At 43.4% G+C, this 17,620-nt stretch overlaps 1 protein-coding gene across 3 annotated transcripts in view; it reads right to left on the bottom strand.

Moving 5' to 3' along the window:
- Positions 1-16,591, bottom strand: part of iqsec1b (IQ motif and Sec7 domain ArfGEF 1b) — a 138,697-nt gene extending 122,106 nt beyond the window's left edge. For all 3 annotated transcript variants that reach the window (XM_078948087.1, XM_023955126.2, XM_023955121.2), the window contains exon 1: positions 16,058-16,591. In XM_078948087.1, the coding sequence (XP_078804213.1) occupies positions 16,058-16,332 (275 nt within the window). In that variant the 5' untranslated portion in view covers positions 16,333-16,591. The remainder of the gene's footprint in view (positions 1-16,057) is intronic.
- Between the last annotated feature and the right edge of the window lie 1,029 nt (positions 16,592-17,620).

The following is a 17,620-nucleotide window of genomic DNA, read 5'->3' on the forward strand; positions in this document are numbered from 1 at the left end:
AACCTCTCTTTTTCAGCTGTGCATCTTGACCCCTTCCAGGTGTAATTCTGGACTGTGATGCCAGACAACATCAGCATAAACAATGCCTAAAAAGGAGTTTAAATTTAATGTTGTAAAGACATCCACAATTACCACCTTTAAATCACAGTAATCTCTCATGCTACGTTCACACCAGGCATGTGAAACACATTAAAAATTAAAAAAAACATCATCTGGAGTAACACTCTGGCCTCAGGAGGGACTGTCATAGGACATCCAACATGACTAAAACCCATTAAATGGATGGGACTTTACATTATAGCGGTTTCCTCCTTCATCATCAGTATATATTCACCATTGTCCTCATCATTAATCACATTAAAACCACCACTTATGTTGTGGTCATAATAACCGTTATAATCATCATCTTCATCATTTCTTTCACAGTTGTCAATATTACTATAAATGCTGCCATTCTGAAGACCAATGTCACTGTCACAATCATGGTCATGCTTATGGCCAGAATTAGCAAAAGCATCATTAAAAACATTGGATCTATTGTCATTACCACCCTCAATATGGTCTTCATCATCATCATCATCACCATCATCATGTTCCTTATCAACATCATTATCACAATCCTCCTCATTATTATTAGCTCACTTTTAGGAGAGAAATCATCAACACAGAGAGGGTCTGAGCGATCACTCAGCAAAAATATTGATTCAGTTTTCAAAAAGTAGAACATTTACAAATAGATCCCCTAAAAAAGGTTAACAAAATCAGAATCAACTCGAGCAATTAACTACATTTTATATTGACCAACTGAACTGACCAACAAACAGAGACAAACTGATCTGAAGTGAAGACTCTCAGAGGAAAGATGTATACTAGACCATTTGGCGGAAACAAACCATTTAACATAACAAGGTAGATCTTTCTGTCTCGGATGGCTGCTCTCCTTCGTCTGATCTCTGCTCTCTTATTTAACTCACCTCACCTGTTCCTTCATTTAAGCCTCTCCTGCTCATTCATCTGGTTATAAAGTCAGTGTGCCTCGCCTCAAGCGTGGTTTTGTGTCTCCTGTGCTCGCCTAGATTTCTAATCTGTTTTTCTGTTCTTACCTGTGACTTTTTCCCCCTTGCCCTGGTCAATGTTTTAGGTTCTTGGATTTGGATTTTGGCTGGAGTGCTTATATTGAAGGCCCTGGACCTGGACTACTCGCTTATTCATGTGCCAAGACCTCCATTGTCAATATGCCATCAACTACTGGCAAGGATCACTCCTACTGTTTCTCTGATTCCCCAGCTGGTCTCCTCTGAGCTCAAGAAACCTGTTTTATGAAGTCATTTTTATTAAGCTATTAAATATCCTTTAACCACTTAGCTGAGTTTCTGTCTCTTGGGGTTCTGTAATTCTCTTTACACTTTCAGTGAGAAAAAAGGACATACAGCTAAATCTAGCTAACTCAAATGCATGATTACTTAACAGAACAAAATTTTTTTTTAAATGAATTTATTTAATTTGAGTAAGTATTTTTTCTGGGAAAAATGACACCCTCTCAATTTTGTGTCCTTTTTATGCCCATTTTGGCCAACCTCACCACACTGCATGTCTCCAGTGAACCTATACAAACCCAGAGCAACCAGCAGCCTCCCCAGCACTGGTAACTTGAAACAGGTGACATTAACTCAAGCTTTGTCACATGCACCCATAGAGGGGTTGACCCGTATTGTCCGGAGCCCAGGTGTGGTGGATTTCCCTCAAGGATCATGCTGCCACCTTAAGGGATGTCATTGTTGTGCTTGTGATAAGTGTACTGTGAAACATGGGAGCAATATAAGTTACACAACCTTATGATGTTCAGGTTGTCTATGATCTTAAAATTTTCTACCTGCATGTCCCATACAGATTTGTCAATTTTTCACCCACAGACTGCTCATTTCCACCCGTGAGGGCGGTTGTGAGTAAGGAATTAACTTAACTGATAAAAAAACTTTATATTAGCCAAGTTGTACAAAAGTGTATTCATGAGTGTGCATCAAAAATACTAATATTCTGTGAAAAGGCTTCATAAATTCATTCTTTTTATTTTATGTATGGAGAAGAGTTAGGGTGTTACCACTATTTTACTATGGGTGTGGCAGCAGCATCACAAACACATTTAGCGACATTTGGGCTTAAAGCAAAATATTTGAAGAGAAATCCACTTCACAAACAGTGAAACATCCAGCTTCCATTTAGAGGACACAGCAAGAAACACTGTCACTGTTAACACAACGCTCAATCTGACTGAGAGATCAAATGTGTTGCATAAAACTTATGACACAATGCAGGTAAATGAAAATGTTGGTATTTGTTATATTTAAACCTTTCTTATCAGCACAGACTGGAAAGGTCCATTGAGACGCACCTGCTAATGGACACTCAGACTTAACCATCAGATGGTCTGCTCTTGGACGCTCTGTTACGGCCCCAGGCCTTTTTGGTGTGTGTATATGTGTGTTGTGTGTATGTGTGTCTTTTGCAGAAGCCTCCACCACATCAGTTCACTTCCTGATTGATGATTGCAGCTTTTTCTCTCCTCCAATCACCAGGCTGGGCGGGAAGCATAAAAGCCTGGAGCAGCCTATGTTCCAGTGGGCAGCTGAATTCCTGGGAGGAATCTGTTTGATCAGCTGACCCCCTGTTGTTGGACTTGGCGTTAGAAGCCTGTTGGAAACTGCCCGGTTTTCCCCTCTAATTGTGATCTGTGTTTTGGACTATGTTTTGTACTTTAGTGATGTCCATCTAGTTAAATTTTGTTTTGGTTATTTATTGCATTAGTGCCTGAGCATTTAAGTTTGTTACCTTCTTTACTTTTGCAGCTGTCATTTAAAATAAACGGCTGCACTGACAGCCATTCAACCCTTACCGGCTTAATATTATTTCTTTATGTTGCCTATTTTCTCCCTCCCTCTGGGTGGGATGTAACATAAGTGGGGGCTCGTCCGGGATTATTTTATAGGGTATACGTGGCTGTTTGTTTTGCAGTTTGTATATTTGGCGGCTGCGACGGGTGCTGACGTGTCCTTGGTGCGGTTCTGTTTGTGCCACGTACACATACCTGTAAAGGGGGAAAAACCATGGCGACTGGCTTTAGTGTTGATCATTTCATTGCTCACCCATCCTTGACTTTGTTAGATACGTGCCGCAAGTGCGATTTGGAGCAAATTGCGAGTCATTTTGGCGTTTCATTTTCGAAACCTATAAACAAGCAGGCTCTTAAGGATCTCTTGGTGGGTGATCTGAGGAGAATGGGCGTGATCCGCCTGACTGTCACTGAGGTGCCTGTGTTGTCCGCGGACGTCGCCTCGGGGATAGGTGGCCGCGAGCGTGACAGCGGTGCCCCGCACATGGGTGACCGCGTGCACGCGGAGACATCTCCCGTGCTAGAGAGCGATGAGAGGCTCGAACGGGGAAAACCCCCCTTCAGCCTCCCACGCTACGATCCGCTCTCTCCAGGCAGCGGTGGGTCGCGGGATGGTGCGCGACTGAAAGTCCGGCTCGCCCGTCTGCAACTTGAGGCGCAGGAAAGGGCACAAACCCGCCAGATACAGCTGGAGATTAAGCGTTTGGAAATTGAGGCTGAGACAGCTGTCAGGATCCGTCAGCTGGAGCTGGAGGCGAAGGCTCAGCTTCCGGTATCCTCAGTTGACAGCGCAAACCCTCCCCTCGGATCTTCCACCACGCTGCTTGACGTAAGTAAATTTATTCCACTTGTGCCCGCTTTTCGGGAGAGTGAAGTGGAGTCGTATTTTGCGTCCTTTGAGCGCATTGCTGGCACGTTAAATTGGCCCCGTGATGTTTGGCCATTATTGCTCCACTGTAAAATGTGTGGAAAAGCTCAGGAGGTCGTAGCGTCGCTCCCTCTTGAAGACAGTCTAGACTATGATAAGGTTAAAACAGCTGTTTTACAGGCCTACGAGCTAGTGCCTGAAGCTTACCGCCAGAAGTTCCGACAGCAGAAAAAGTCTTTGTCACAAACTCATGTGGAGTTTGCTCGGGAAAAATGCATTCTTTTCGATCGCTGGTGCACGGCATCCATGATTTCGCTTCTCTCCGTGACCTTATTCTGTTAGAGGAGTTTAAAAGAAGTCTACCTGATCGTATTGTGGTTTACTTAAATGAACAGAAGGTAACTTCTATTACATCAGCGGCAGTGCTGGCTGATGAGTATGTACTGACACACAAAACAACCTTCCCAACATTAGCGAACCACCCGAGAGCTACAGCTGTAACACAGGCAGCTCGAAACAAAACACATTTGAACAGAGAAACGCGTGAGTGTTATTACTGCCACAAACTTGGACATGTGATCGCTGACTGTGTTCTTCTGAAAAATAAAATTGAACGTAGCCCACCAAGTCCCTCTAGACCAAAAGGTGTCGGTGCAATAAATCCGGTGTCAGTTAAATGCGCGGAAACTCCCGACTCCTGTTTTGAACCATTCGTATTCGAAGGTTTTGTCTCACTGAGTGGTGAGCGCACAGATGAACGTCCTGTGCGTATTTTGAGGGATACAGGTGGATCACAGACTGTAATTTTAGCAAACACATTAGACTTTGCAGCGTGTTCTTCCTGCGACTATAATGTCATACTTTGTGGAATTGGCATGACGTACACTCCTCGGCCCGTACACAGAGTCCATTTGAGGTCTGATTTAATATCTGGCATTTTCCCTATGGCCGTTTGTCCTGCATTACCCATGAAAGGGGTCGCTATTTTACTGGGAAACGATGTAGCCGGCGGTAAAGTCGTGCCGCATCTGGAAGTCTTACAAAGACCCCTTCCAGATTTTCATGATCATAATGCACTAGACAAAACAGAGTGCAAGTTGTACCCAGCTTGTGCTGTGACGCGAGCACAGTCCCATAAAAATGCAGATATTGCCCTCTCTGATAGCATCCTTATGTCAACCTTTTCAGGAGACGAACACTCTCAGAACAAGGTTAATTCTGATTGTCTTCCTCCAGTACAGGTGGAAGCTCCTGTGGACAATTCATCTGATTCGGAGCGTTCAAAGCCCGCGCTCCCCATTACACGCACCCGCCTGTGCGCTGAGCAAAGAGCTGATCCAACTCTACGCACATGTTTCTCCATTATGGTGAGTGATGAGCGACTTGCCAAAGAAAAGTCAGGTTATATTCTGGATAATGACGTTCTTATGAGGAAATGGTCTCCCTCTGCTGCTGAAACTGTACCCTGGCAAACTGTAAACCAAATCGTTGTGCCTTTAACTTATCGCGCGCAAGTACTATCCTTGGCACACGAAAGCCAGTGGTCAGGTCATCTTGGGGTGACAAAAACTTATAGACTTCTGTTAAAACATTTTTTCTGGCCAGGTGTTAAACAGGATGTCGTGCGCTTTTGTCAAAGTTGCCATGTCTGTCAGATGGCTGGAAAGCCAAACCAGAAAATCCCGCCTGCGCAGTTACAACCAATTCCCATAATTGAAAATCCATTTGATCGCGTCATTGTGGACTGTGTTGGCCCATTGCCTCGCACCCAAAACGGTAACCAGTTTCTGCTCACCATAATGTGTGCAGCCACACGTTTTCCTGAGGCTGTACCACTGCGAAAAATAACCGCTCGTTCTGTCATTAAAGCACTTACAAAATTCTTTTCTACTTTTGGGTTACCTAAAACAATTCAAACGGATCAAGGAACGAACTTCAAATCCGGTTTGTTTAAACAGGTTGTCCAAACCCTCGGCATAAATCATATTACATCTAGTGCGTACCATCCGGAGTCTCAGGGCGCACTAGAGCGTTGGCATCAAACTCTGAAAGCTATGCTTCGGAAATATTGTTTAGAGTTAAAGAAAAATTGGGATGAGGGCGTCCCTTTTGTTTTGTTTGCTGCACGTGAGTCTGTTCAAAAGTCACTTGGATTCAGCCCTGCTGAATTAGTTTTTGGCCACACTCCTAGAGGTCCACTTCAAGCGTTAAAAGAAAAACTCTTGTCGCCAGTAGAGGACAAAAGAAAAAGTGTGCGTGTCTACGCCCGTGAGTTTAATGATCGGTTACGCTGTGCCAACAAACTCGCTAAAGAGTGTTTGGTCAGCTCCCAACTTAAAATGAAACAAAGACATGACCGTGTCGCTGTGAAGCGCGAGTTTCAACCAGGTGACAAGGTGCTTGCTTTACTCCCGATTTTAGGTTCGTCTTTGTCTGCCAAGTTCACTGGTCCACTTGAAGTACAACAAGTGTTGAAAAACAACAACTACCTCCTGGGCAGTTCTGACAAACGGCGTAAAGCTCGCGTTTGCCATATAAATATGTTGAAGCCATATCACTCGCGTGAAGTTTCAGAGCCCATTGTGACCCCAACTCCACAGATTTCTGCAGCAGTCTCTGTACAGCCAGAAAAGCCTGAAGAGCCTGAGGAGGATGACGGTCTGCGCATTCCTAATTCTCCTCGCTCCTGTGCTAGACTGCCTAACTCTGAGATGCTCAAAGTTCTTCCTGCTAAACTTAACCATTTGGAGGAGGCTCAAAAACGTGACGTTTTAGCATGTGTTTCACAATACACATGCCTCTTCAGTGATGTACCAAGTTCCACTACTGTTCTTAAACACGATATTGTCGTGAAAACAAATAAACCAATAAAGCAACATCCGTACCGTGTTAATCCTGAAAAGAGAACTCTCATGAAACAGGAAACTGACTATTTAGTTACAAATGGCCTTGCAAAGCCCAGTGTCAGTCCCTGGAGCTCCCCATGTCTGGTTGAAAAGAAACCTGATGGAACCCCTCGGTTCATTACAGATTTCAGAAAAGTCAATTCAGTCACAGTTCTCGATTCCTATCCTCTTCCTAGGATGGATGACTGTATTGACAACATTGGCAATGCGAACTTTGTAACCAAGCTTGATCTTCTAAAAGGATATTGGCAGGTCCCTTTGACAGAGCGTGCCTCAGAAATTTCAGCCTTCGTTACTCCTGACACGTTTCTACAATATACAGTTATGCCATTTGGTTTGTGTAATGCGCCAGCCACTTTTCAGCGTTTAATGAATATCGTCCTTGCTGGCCTTCAAAATTGCAGTGCCTATCTGGATGACGTAGTCATCTACTCCTCAACCTGGGAGGAGCATGTTGAGATGCTGCACACAGTATTCTCCCGTTTGGAAAATGCGTCACTCACATTAAACCTAGCCAAATGCGAATTTGGACAGGCTACAATTACTTATCTGGGGAGACAAGTAGGACAGGGAAAAGTTCGACCCTTGGAAGCCAAGGTTGAAGCAATTTTGAGCTTCCCCACTCCTACCACCCGTCGTGACTTGCGTAGGTTCCTTGGTATGGTAGGATACTACAGGAACTTTTGCAGAAATTTTTCATCTGTCGCCTGTCCCCTTACCAATTTGGTGAGTCCCAAGGTAAGATTTTCTTGGAGCCCCGAATGCCAGCATGCTTTTGACAGTGTGAAGTCTTTATTGTGTCATGCACCTGTTCTAGCTGCACCAGACCCCTCTCGGCCTTTTGTGCTGGAAGTTGATGCCAGCCAAAAGGGTGTTGGCGCAGTCCTTCTGCAGGAGAACGCAGATGGCGTTGAACATCCGGTCTGTTACTTTTCTAAAAAGTTTAACAAACAACAGCAAAACTATTCCACCATAGAACAGGAAACTTTGGCATTGTTGCTCTCACTTCAGCATTTTGATGTGTATGTTGGATCTAGTTCTCTGCCAGTTGTTGTTCGCACTGACCATAACCCACTTGTTTTCCTATCTCGTATGTATAATCACAACCAGCGTCTCATGCGTTGGGCTTTGTTGGTGCAGGACTACAACCTTCAAATCCATCACAAGAAAGGTACAGAGAACCTGTTAGCAGATGCACTGTCCAGGTCTGGGTGATTCCGGTTTTTCCTTCGTTCGGTAATGTTACATACACACACTTAATGTTGTTTGGTGGTTCTGGTTGCAAACCCTTAGGGTTAAGGGCTTGCAACTTAAGGGGAGGGGTGTTACGGCCCCAGGCCTTTTTGGTGTGTGTATATGTGTGTTGTGTGTATGTGTGTCTTTTGCAGAAGCCTCCACCACATCAGTTCACTTCCTGATTGATGATTGCAGCTTTTTCTCTCCTCCAATCACCAGGCTGGGCGGGAAGCATAAAAGCCTGGAGCAGCCTATGTTCCAGTGGGCAGCTGAATTCCTGGGAGGAATCTGTTTGATCAGCTGACCCCCTGTTGTTGGACTTGGCGTTAGAAGCCTGTTGGAAACTGCCCGGTTTTCCCCTCTAATTGTGATCTGTGTTTTGGACTATGTTTTGTACTTTAGTGATGTCCATGTAGTTAAATTTTGTTTTGGTTATTTATTGCATTAGTGCCTGAGCATTTAAGTTTGTTACCTTCTTTACTTTTGCAGCTGTCATTTAAAATAAACGGCTGCACTGACAGCCATTCAACCCTTACCGGCTTAATATTATTTCTTTATGTTGCCTATTTTCTCCCTCCCTCTGGGTGGGATGTAACACGCTCGGAGCAAAGCTGTGTGATATCTGATGAACAGGAGCAACACTCAGAGGTAGGTAACCTGACAGCTGCTTAGATTTAGGTTAGACTTCCACTTTAAAGCTTCAATCTTTTTCTCTGATGCTTCAGCTTGTTTGAACTTGTTGAGTTCAGCTTTAAAATCAGAAGGAAATGCTGAGAGACATCATGGCATGACATGACAGTATGATTATGTCATTCTTATTAAAAGTATGTTTTTAATTGGAAATCGTATCAGATTAACAGCAAGAATGAAGAGAATATGACAAGAATAAACTCCTGGAAATCTGGAGGTTAATTGCCTTTGCGGCCTCATACTGCAATCTCTATCAGTGGATGACAGAAAAGATTCACCTCTGGAGGAAGGACTTCTTCCCGCAGGCAGTTCCTGTTTGCAACATTTCATTTGATCACTTTAGGACTGGAAGTTTTTATTGAAGCCCAAATCAGGAGCTATTAGTTTAAAGCTTAAAAGAGAAAAGAAACAAGGCGCCATCGAAACAAACAACGCTGCAAAGCAAAAAGAAAAGACCGTAACATGGAAGAACATAACTCTGCACACAAAGAAGAATCAAAAACAATTAAAGCCACGAGCACCGTTGTATGGCTGGCAGGCGCCACCTCCTCCTCCACCATTACTCCCTCCTCACCTACCCTCATTGGCTGAGGGGCTGCTTCAAGCCCCTCCCAGTTCCCCTCTGGCTCCACCTCCCTGGTCAGAGCTGCACTTGACAAATTTATTAAAAACCACAAATTTGAAAACAGCTGCTTCTCTGTAGGTTTAGTTCCATAGCAACCCTTTTATGTTCTGGTCACCTGGGGGGGACAAACAGGTCTATGTGATTTTTTTGAAGAATTGGCAAATGTACATTTTCCTTGGCAAAAGAGACTTTCTGTTAACCCACATTTCAACTGTATTTATATTGTATGTTACATCGGCCGAATCTGAATTCTTCCTCTACCCCTGAGGCTTTCCCCTAACCCTACATTTAGCCCTTCACACAGAGAGTTACAGCAAAAAAGGCTCCTGGCCCAGACGGCATCAGCCCCAGGATATTGAAGTCCTGTGCCGCCCAGCTATCCACTGTTTTCCAGCACCTCTTTAACCTGAGCCTCAGTCTGATGAAGGTGCCGGACACCTGGAAAACCGCATGTCTGGTTCCTGTTCCCAAGAAGACTGCACCCTCTGGACCTAGTGATTACCGCCCTGTTGCCCTCACGTCCCATGCAGCTAAAGTTCTGGAAAGGATTTTGTTGTCCCACCTGAGACCTCTGGTGAAACCATCTCTGGACCCACTTCAGTTTGCCTACCAGCCAGGATTGGGGGTGGAGGATGCTGTTATTCACCTGCTGCAACGTGCTCACTCTCACCTGGATGGAGGGGGGGACACTGTGAGGGTCACATTCTTTGATTTCTCCAGTGCGTTCAACACCATCCAGCACTGGTTACTGGGTGAGAAGCTGCAGCGGATGGGTGTGGGCGGCGCCTTAGTCTCCTGGATCATTGATTACTTGTCAGACAGGCCGCAATTTGTCCGGCTGGGCGGTGTCCTGTCTGACGTGGTGACAAGCAGTGTGGGGGCCCCACAGGGAACTGTGCTCTCTCCCTTCCTGTTCACTTTGTACACCAGTGACTTCCAGTACAACTCAGAGTCTTGCCATCTTCAGAAGTTCTCTGATGACTCTGCTGTTGTTGGCTGCATTAATGGTGGGCGGGAGGAGGAGTACAGGGATCTTGTGGATAAATTTGTGAGATGGTCTGGAGAAAACAACCTGCTGCTGAATGTGGAAAAGACCAGAGAGATGGTGATGGACTTCAGGAAGAAACCACCAGCTTCCCAGCCTCTCAGCATCTTTGGCAGAGAGGTGGCAAAGGTAGAGGAGTACAAGTACTTGGGAGTAATCATCGACAACAGACTGAGCTGGAAGAGCAACAGCACTGCTGTGTATAAGAAGGCCAGCAGCAGACTCCATTTCCTGAGGAGGCTGAGGTCCTTCAACGTGTGCAGCAAGATGCTTGAAATATTCTACCAGTCTGTTGTGGCCAGCACTCTGTTCTTCTCGGTGGTCTGCTGGGGGGGGCAGCATACCTGCTAGGGACAGCAATAGACTGAACAAACTGATCCGAAGAGCTGGCTCTGTAATTGGTTGCAAAATGGACACGTTTGAATCTGTGATGGAGAGGAGGACTTTAAATAAACTGGTATCCATCATGGATAATCCTGAGCATCCTCTCCATCCTGTACTGGACGGTCAGCGGAGCTCCTTCTCCAACAGACTAAGGCAGCTTCGCTGTCACACAAACCGCTTCAGGAGATCTTTCATTCCTCACTCCATTGGACTCTATAACTTGTCATCCATGTGCAATAGATAAAGTCATTTATGGTCCGTCTATTTTCTCTCTCCTGATGTGGCATGCAATACGACTGTGCTAATTCACTGATGTTTCTTTCCGATTGATTGTTTTGGTTCTCTGTCATCTATTGTGTGTAAGTTTGTATCTTGAGCCTAACGCCGACGCTGCAAAAACTGAATTTCCCAAGCTGGGATCAATAAAGTATCTTTATCTTTTATCTATCTTATCTTATCAAAAAAGTGTCCTCTTATTCGGACCTCAATGTCTTGAAATCATTTCACAGCTGTTTCTGCTGGCTTAGACAATGCAAGATTTTCAGGAGAGCGTATAGACTGATTATCTTAAATGTTCTTGTAACTTGTGGACATTAATTTATGTAACTAATTGTAGATTTTCTTTTTGCAGTTTAAAAGATAAATTTAAACAGCCCTTTTTCCTGGCTGCACCCAAGGTATCTGTTTCTCTCCTTTAGGCATGGAAAAATAAGAAAGCTGCAGTTGTCTCACACTGATAAGATAAATGGTGAGCAAAAGCAAAAAAAAAAAAAAAAAATTGCACACACTTCAAAGCGAAAATGGACAAAAGTTATCACTTGTAAAATCCAAAACTGCTACACGGATTTTAATGAGCCGCGTTTATCCTCTGTTACCATAGCAACAAAAACCGCTCTAATCTGAAACACTAGCTGGGGCAGTCATGCTGTTTCAATCATAAAAGGAGGAATAGCAGAACTCAAATCCACATTTAGCAGTGGACGAACACTGGAGGTGTGGTCCACCCAGTAGCATGGGAACATGACAGATGCTGCTCTGACTTTAAAGAGCACCTGCTGTTGTCCAGCTCCTCTGACTCACCATAAACTTTCATTTTATTCATCTTATTTCTTTCACTGGAAAGTCTTAGGCTGAGGTCTGGCTAAAAACTAGGAATGGCTTAAGATAATAAATCCTTTTTATCTCATTTTTTCCCTTGTCCTGTCCAGCAGCTGAGCAAACAGAAGCTGATAGTCACTTGTGTTGGACAGAATTTATCGTGACAGAATGTTAAAGAGCCCATATCATGCTAACCTTTCAGAGTTAACTTTATCCATATATATGATGACATATCTTTGGTACACTAAAGAACATTTTTTAAATTAAATATTAGTTATTTTCACAGTTAATGTTCCAAACATGAAGTAAGGCATCTCTATCTCTGAGGCTCCACCTTTCACTGCTTGTGGGTGCTGTCCATTTCATGACGTTAACCTAGAGCCGGCCTCGGCAGCGTATATGTGTCTCGCCCATGAAAACAAGCAACATCTAAACTTTTGCAAAGATGGATGTGGATATTGTGCATAAAAGGAATGAGTTTTAGCAAAAGACCTACCTCAAGGGAGAAAGTGGGTGTGTTTGTGGAGCAGACTCTTCCTGGAAGGGGCTGTTCTCACTCATCTACTCTGTAAGAAACCCACTCATTTTCGTGGATTGGGAGGGGCTGTCGCTCAGAGCGCAGGTTTTTAGAGGAATACTCAGAAATGCCTGAATGGATCAAGATAGCGCTTTGGGGATTCGTTTTTGTGAAGGTGGGGGTAAATGGAAAAACATGAGTAAAATATAGGGAAGATGTAGAAGTAAGGAATGACAGAAAGTCAAAAGATTTGAGACAGCAGAGACAGACTAGCTAAGTTATTCTCTCCGTTTGAGAGCAGATCAATTCTATTCAGTCACATAACAGCAGCTTCAAACTTTTAATTTCCTTTTTCTTGCTCAATTGTCTGTTTTTATAGCAGTTGGACTGAGAAATTTTAATTTGATGCCAAAGTGTAGATAGAAGAGCAATCTACCACTTGTCAGAAGTCAGTGCACTTCATCTCCCAGCAACCCCAGTACACAGTTTCTGGATACCACACACTTAATTTTCATTTGCAGTCACTCACAGCATACTTCAGCACTGCACTGAGCCTCACAGTGTGAAGTATTGTTTGTGCCACTCAGCCTGGAACCAGCCTTCTGCCTGTTCTTGAGACACCACCACAGTGCAGTTTTAACATTAAATCAGCTTAAGGAACAACTGGTGAAAGCAACAAGAAACAATGAACATCTAGTAGAAAACTTTTAAAAAAAATCTGTATTCAAATGGCCAGTAGCTTGTGAAAGAAATTGCCCAAACACTATGTACCTAAGGAAAAACACCTGTGTTGTATTTTGGCACATTTGTTGTTACTGTTGACAATCCTTAGACTGAGGGTGTGACTTTTGGAGCAGCTAAAGAACCAAGCTAGACGAATCGGATTGTTTACCTGCATGTGCAAAACGTGTTTTTCTCAGCTTTACCTCTCTCTTAAAGTGTCTGCCGGACCAAACACAGAAGCAGCTCTAAAGTCATCTGAGGTCATGGACAAAGACCACGAAAATTAAGAGTCCCAGCCTTCAGAATAAACTGTCAAGAAAAAAGGTTTGCTAGAAACACATCACAGCTTCAGAAAACTACATGCTGGGAGATGAGTCAGCGCAGGTCCTGCTCAGGAGACGCGGAAATCGTACAATTGCAGACCAGTGGAGGGCGAGGCAACTCATACAAACCTTTTTCAGACGTCCAGGCACAAGTGACTGTGAGAGAGGATGGACCAAACATATAGTCATGTGACCCACTGGTTTGAAAAAGGCTGAATATAATCATTTTTAATTAAACTCATTTTTAAAAAATATTGTGGAATACGGAATTCATCTGTTAAGGTTTATTTAAGAACGTTACTAAAATTTAAACTCAAGATCTTTCTACCTCATCACAAAAACTGATGGAGTTTAAGGATGGATGCAAATAATCATGACAAATTGGATTGTAATGTGGTTGTGTGTGTATGTGTGTGTGTGTGCATGCGTGCGTGCATGCGTGTGTGTAGGTGTGTGTGTCAGAAAGGCTGGAGGTACAAAACTTCCCACTGATCTACAGTCAAGGCTGGGACTGTTTGCTGACAAATGTCAGCACAAAAAAGAACAGCTGATGTTGTCCTACCGCCAACAGTCTCCCAGGGTCAGGACCTCCTCTCAGCTGTTGGGGGGGGTACATATAAAGAACCATCGAGTAATGCTTTAAACTCTTAAACTTAACTGTTAGTCACATTATAAACATAAATCTTCCACCAGGTGCTTAAGACCAAACAGTTTAAAATCTGCAGAGCTTTGGTTCCGTCTTGATGCTATTATCAGCTCCACACAAATGGAAAACGGGCAAATTCCATAACAACATGGAAGGCTATAAATCACTCAAATAACAGACCTGACAGAAATAAACACGGCCCAGAAGATCACTGTCAATCCACTATTCCTTCACTGCATCTGTAGGCAATACATTGAACTAAATATTGGAGTAGATAATAGGCTACACATTGACTTTAATATTTTTAACAACTAATCCCACTAGCATTGTAAATAGCAAGAATGAAGGAAACGGCAAGAGCAAGTACTGTCACACTTTTTTTTAATCGTATTTGTGGAAACAGTCTAAAAAGGGGAGTTCCACATCCTGCCTCCGTGAAGTGATTTTTCCTCATTACGCACCACATAAAAGAAGCTGTGAGTTTTCACACAGAAAACTGCACTTTCATAGATAAATCTGTACAGTTTTGGTGATGAAAATGCAACTAAAGTGCATTTTTTAATCATCAAAATGCCTTTTTATTTGGAAAATCTTCTGTGTGCTTTTTGACATACAAACATGTGCACTTACATATAAACTTGTGACGACTTGGGCACTATCGAGCATAAAACTGCACCTTTCCATGCAAATCTGTTCAATTTCACCCAAAGCTGGAGTTTGATTTTTTGTGTGACCCCTGGTTAAATGATGGTGTTAGATCCGAGGCAGTAATCAGACAGCAGACACCTAATTATGCCTTTTAAATGCCATATCAAATGTAATAATGTTATTTTTTTCATAGAAAATGCATTATTCTATATATTATGGTCATAAACCCAGCCTATCCCTGCTGTTTGTGAATAAGGTTCAACCAATTTAGTGGCCTTGTGGAAGAGTGTCCACCATGAGATTGTCAGTTCAAATCCATGATCATATCACCCATATGCCTCCCTCAGCATTAAGGAGTTGGATAAGGGGTTAAACCACCAAATGTTTCCCGAGCGCGGCTGTGTCTGCAGCTCACAGCTCCCCCAGGGGGTGGGTCAAATGCGGAAAACACATTTCATACACCCAGGTGTGTGACAACTAATAAGACGAATGTCATTTGAAAATCAGAAAAGTCGAAATTAGTTTCTGGTGAATGACAGTTATAGCCAGATGTTCTGCCTATAAATGAAGGTGATCTTCACCTGATGGCCGCTAAAAATATGTATGAATATCTAGCCTCAAACTGGGGGGGGGCTAGAGGGACTTTAATGGAGCAGATTAAATGTGTTTTTCTTTTTGGGGGAAAAATTGAATTAAAAATGAAAACCTGGATGTCTCACCCTCATATCACACCTACCCCCACATGAGCTCTATACTGTAAAATGTAAAAGAGCTTGATTCTGCAATAGAGTCAGAACAGTAGAGGGTTAAGTCACTGGGGGAAAAAATCTGCAGATTTACTTAAAAGCCTTGCGTCCAGAATCCAGAGGTTGCACGCAAACGCATTGAGTAATTGTTGTAAAGCATGCTTATAAACTACGGAATCCCACGAGGATAAACATTTTAGTATTCTACTTAATAAGGTTGCCTAATCCCTTGCCTAAATCGTTCAGTAATGCAAAATATTAAATGTATGAATTAATATTTACACAAACATTTTAAAAATATGTGAAAAATCAAAAGAGTTGAATAAAAATAACAAAATACACTTTAGTGAAAGTAAAAACAGCTGCTGTTCATTTGTTAAATCGCAGAATTTGACTGTGACCGCATGAAGGCAGCAGGTTTCCCTCATCTGAGCTGCCAGAAGAAAGTAATTTGGGTTCTCTGCACCTGTCCTGATGGAACCTCCACCGCAGGGTGAAGCTATCTGGCAGGTGGAGTTTGACCATTCAGCTGCACTGAGCGGCTAACGGGGTTCAGATTCCACAAACCTTCGAGGTCTGCGTTAATTATGTACAGGAACCTGGAATTCATCTCATGAACCAAACATTGAAGAGGGGTGTGACTGGATCCTTGGGTCTGTCCAGTGAACGAAGGAAAAGTTCTGCAGCCCCGACATCCCCATTTATAACTTACTTTTCTGGTGTGATGTTCTCCCTGATGGCCCCCAGCGCGCCATGGTTCCCCTGCTGGAGTAGTCTGCAGGCGGCCAGGTGCCGCTGATGCTGCTCCTTCAGACAGGCGTTTTCCTGGCACAGGTCCGCCACCTGGAGCTCCAACTCCTCGATCCGGACCCTCTGTTGGTCCAGAAGCCCCTGCTGGGTCTCGATGATGTTGTTCAGCTCTTTCAGATACTCCACCGCCTTGCTCGGGTTCTCCGTTGGGTTCTCCATGCCGTCCATGAAGGACATGTTCTCCGGCTGCTCTCACAGTCAGCAGCAGCAGCATGCGAGTGGGAGCGCGGTCAAACCCGCGCACGCATCCTCTCCCCGACGCCACCACCTCCGAGCTCTGTGGCTCTCTGCCGCGCGCCGCTGCCGCCGCGTCCACGAGCGCAAAGCCGCAGCGGGCGGCCAACCAACCAGCAGCAGCCAAAGCGCAAGCAGCCAACCAACCGCGCCTCACGCGCCACAGCCGTTAACCCCTTGACGCGCGCCAACTCCCAGACGCACGAACCCGTTTGTAGTGAACGTCAGGGTTAGCCAATAAACAAACAAACAAACACAATGTCTTCAAATGAACGCAGAATAACGAAAAAAATAAATACATCAAAAGACAGAAGACTATAATTTTTCCAAACTCCTTAAACTTGTCAGGATTAATGATGATGAAGACTGCGTGCCGTGTCCTGCAGGTTTGCTTTCTTCTGAACTCAGAATTTGGTTTAAAAATCCTCACTTTCGTTATATATTTTATTTTAACATATAACAAACATAGATAGAGCCACTTTCATTTATAAATATTTGACATTCAGTCTCTTAAAAAAACTATAATCAGAAGGGCTGTTTCGGTTCATCGCATATCTACGAGGTTTACCAAAAGGTCCTGTTTATTATTTGTCCTTGTACTGTTATAGCACTTTTGGGCTGTATTTTAATGTGTGTTGCTGATGATGTTGTATTGTGTTGAGCATTTTCTTTGTTACTTTATAAAATGAAAACCCAGATGTGATTCTGAGAGAGGTGTCAAATGGATCCAATGATCTGCCCATGACGGAAGGACGCATGGGAAGAATCGGTTCATAAAATGGATCGAATTTGAATCGGTTTTGGTTTTGATTCATCCAAATGTTTGTTTAGTGACACCTAGTGGTGAATTATGGAACCAGCTAAGCCGTGTCTTCATGAGTTTGACTTAACGCAGCTCAGTCAGACGCTATAGCTAATAAAAATGAAATTTGCCAACAAATTAACAGGTTATTTTGTTCATTACAAGTGAAAACAATTAATCTGCTTAGTGTATTTCTTGAAACAAATACGTTTTATCATGTTAACAATCAGTCTACAGACTTCCACAGCTACACGAAAGACAGCCTAGAACTAAGAAAAGAACACTAACCCGAGGAAGAAAATTAAGCATTAAAATTAACTGCAAGTAATCTAATTTTTACTTAATGAGAGATCCAAAAGAAACAAGGATTTTCACACAAGCATTCAAAAAGGGTTATGACAGTCAAATAAGTAGTTTTTGCTAGTTCTG

The sequence above is a fragment of the Oryzias latipes genome, chromosome 5 (genome assembly GCF_053564925.1).
Source record: "Oryzias latipes strain Hd-rR chromosome 5, Olatipes_Hd-rR_3.1".
NCBI lineage: Eukaryota > Metazoa > Chordata > Actinopteri > Beloniformes > Adrianichthyidae > Oryzias > Oryzias latipes.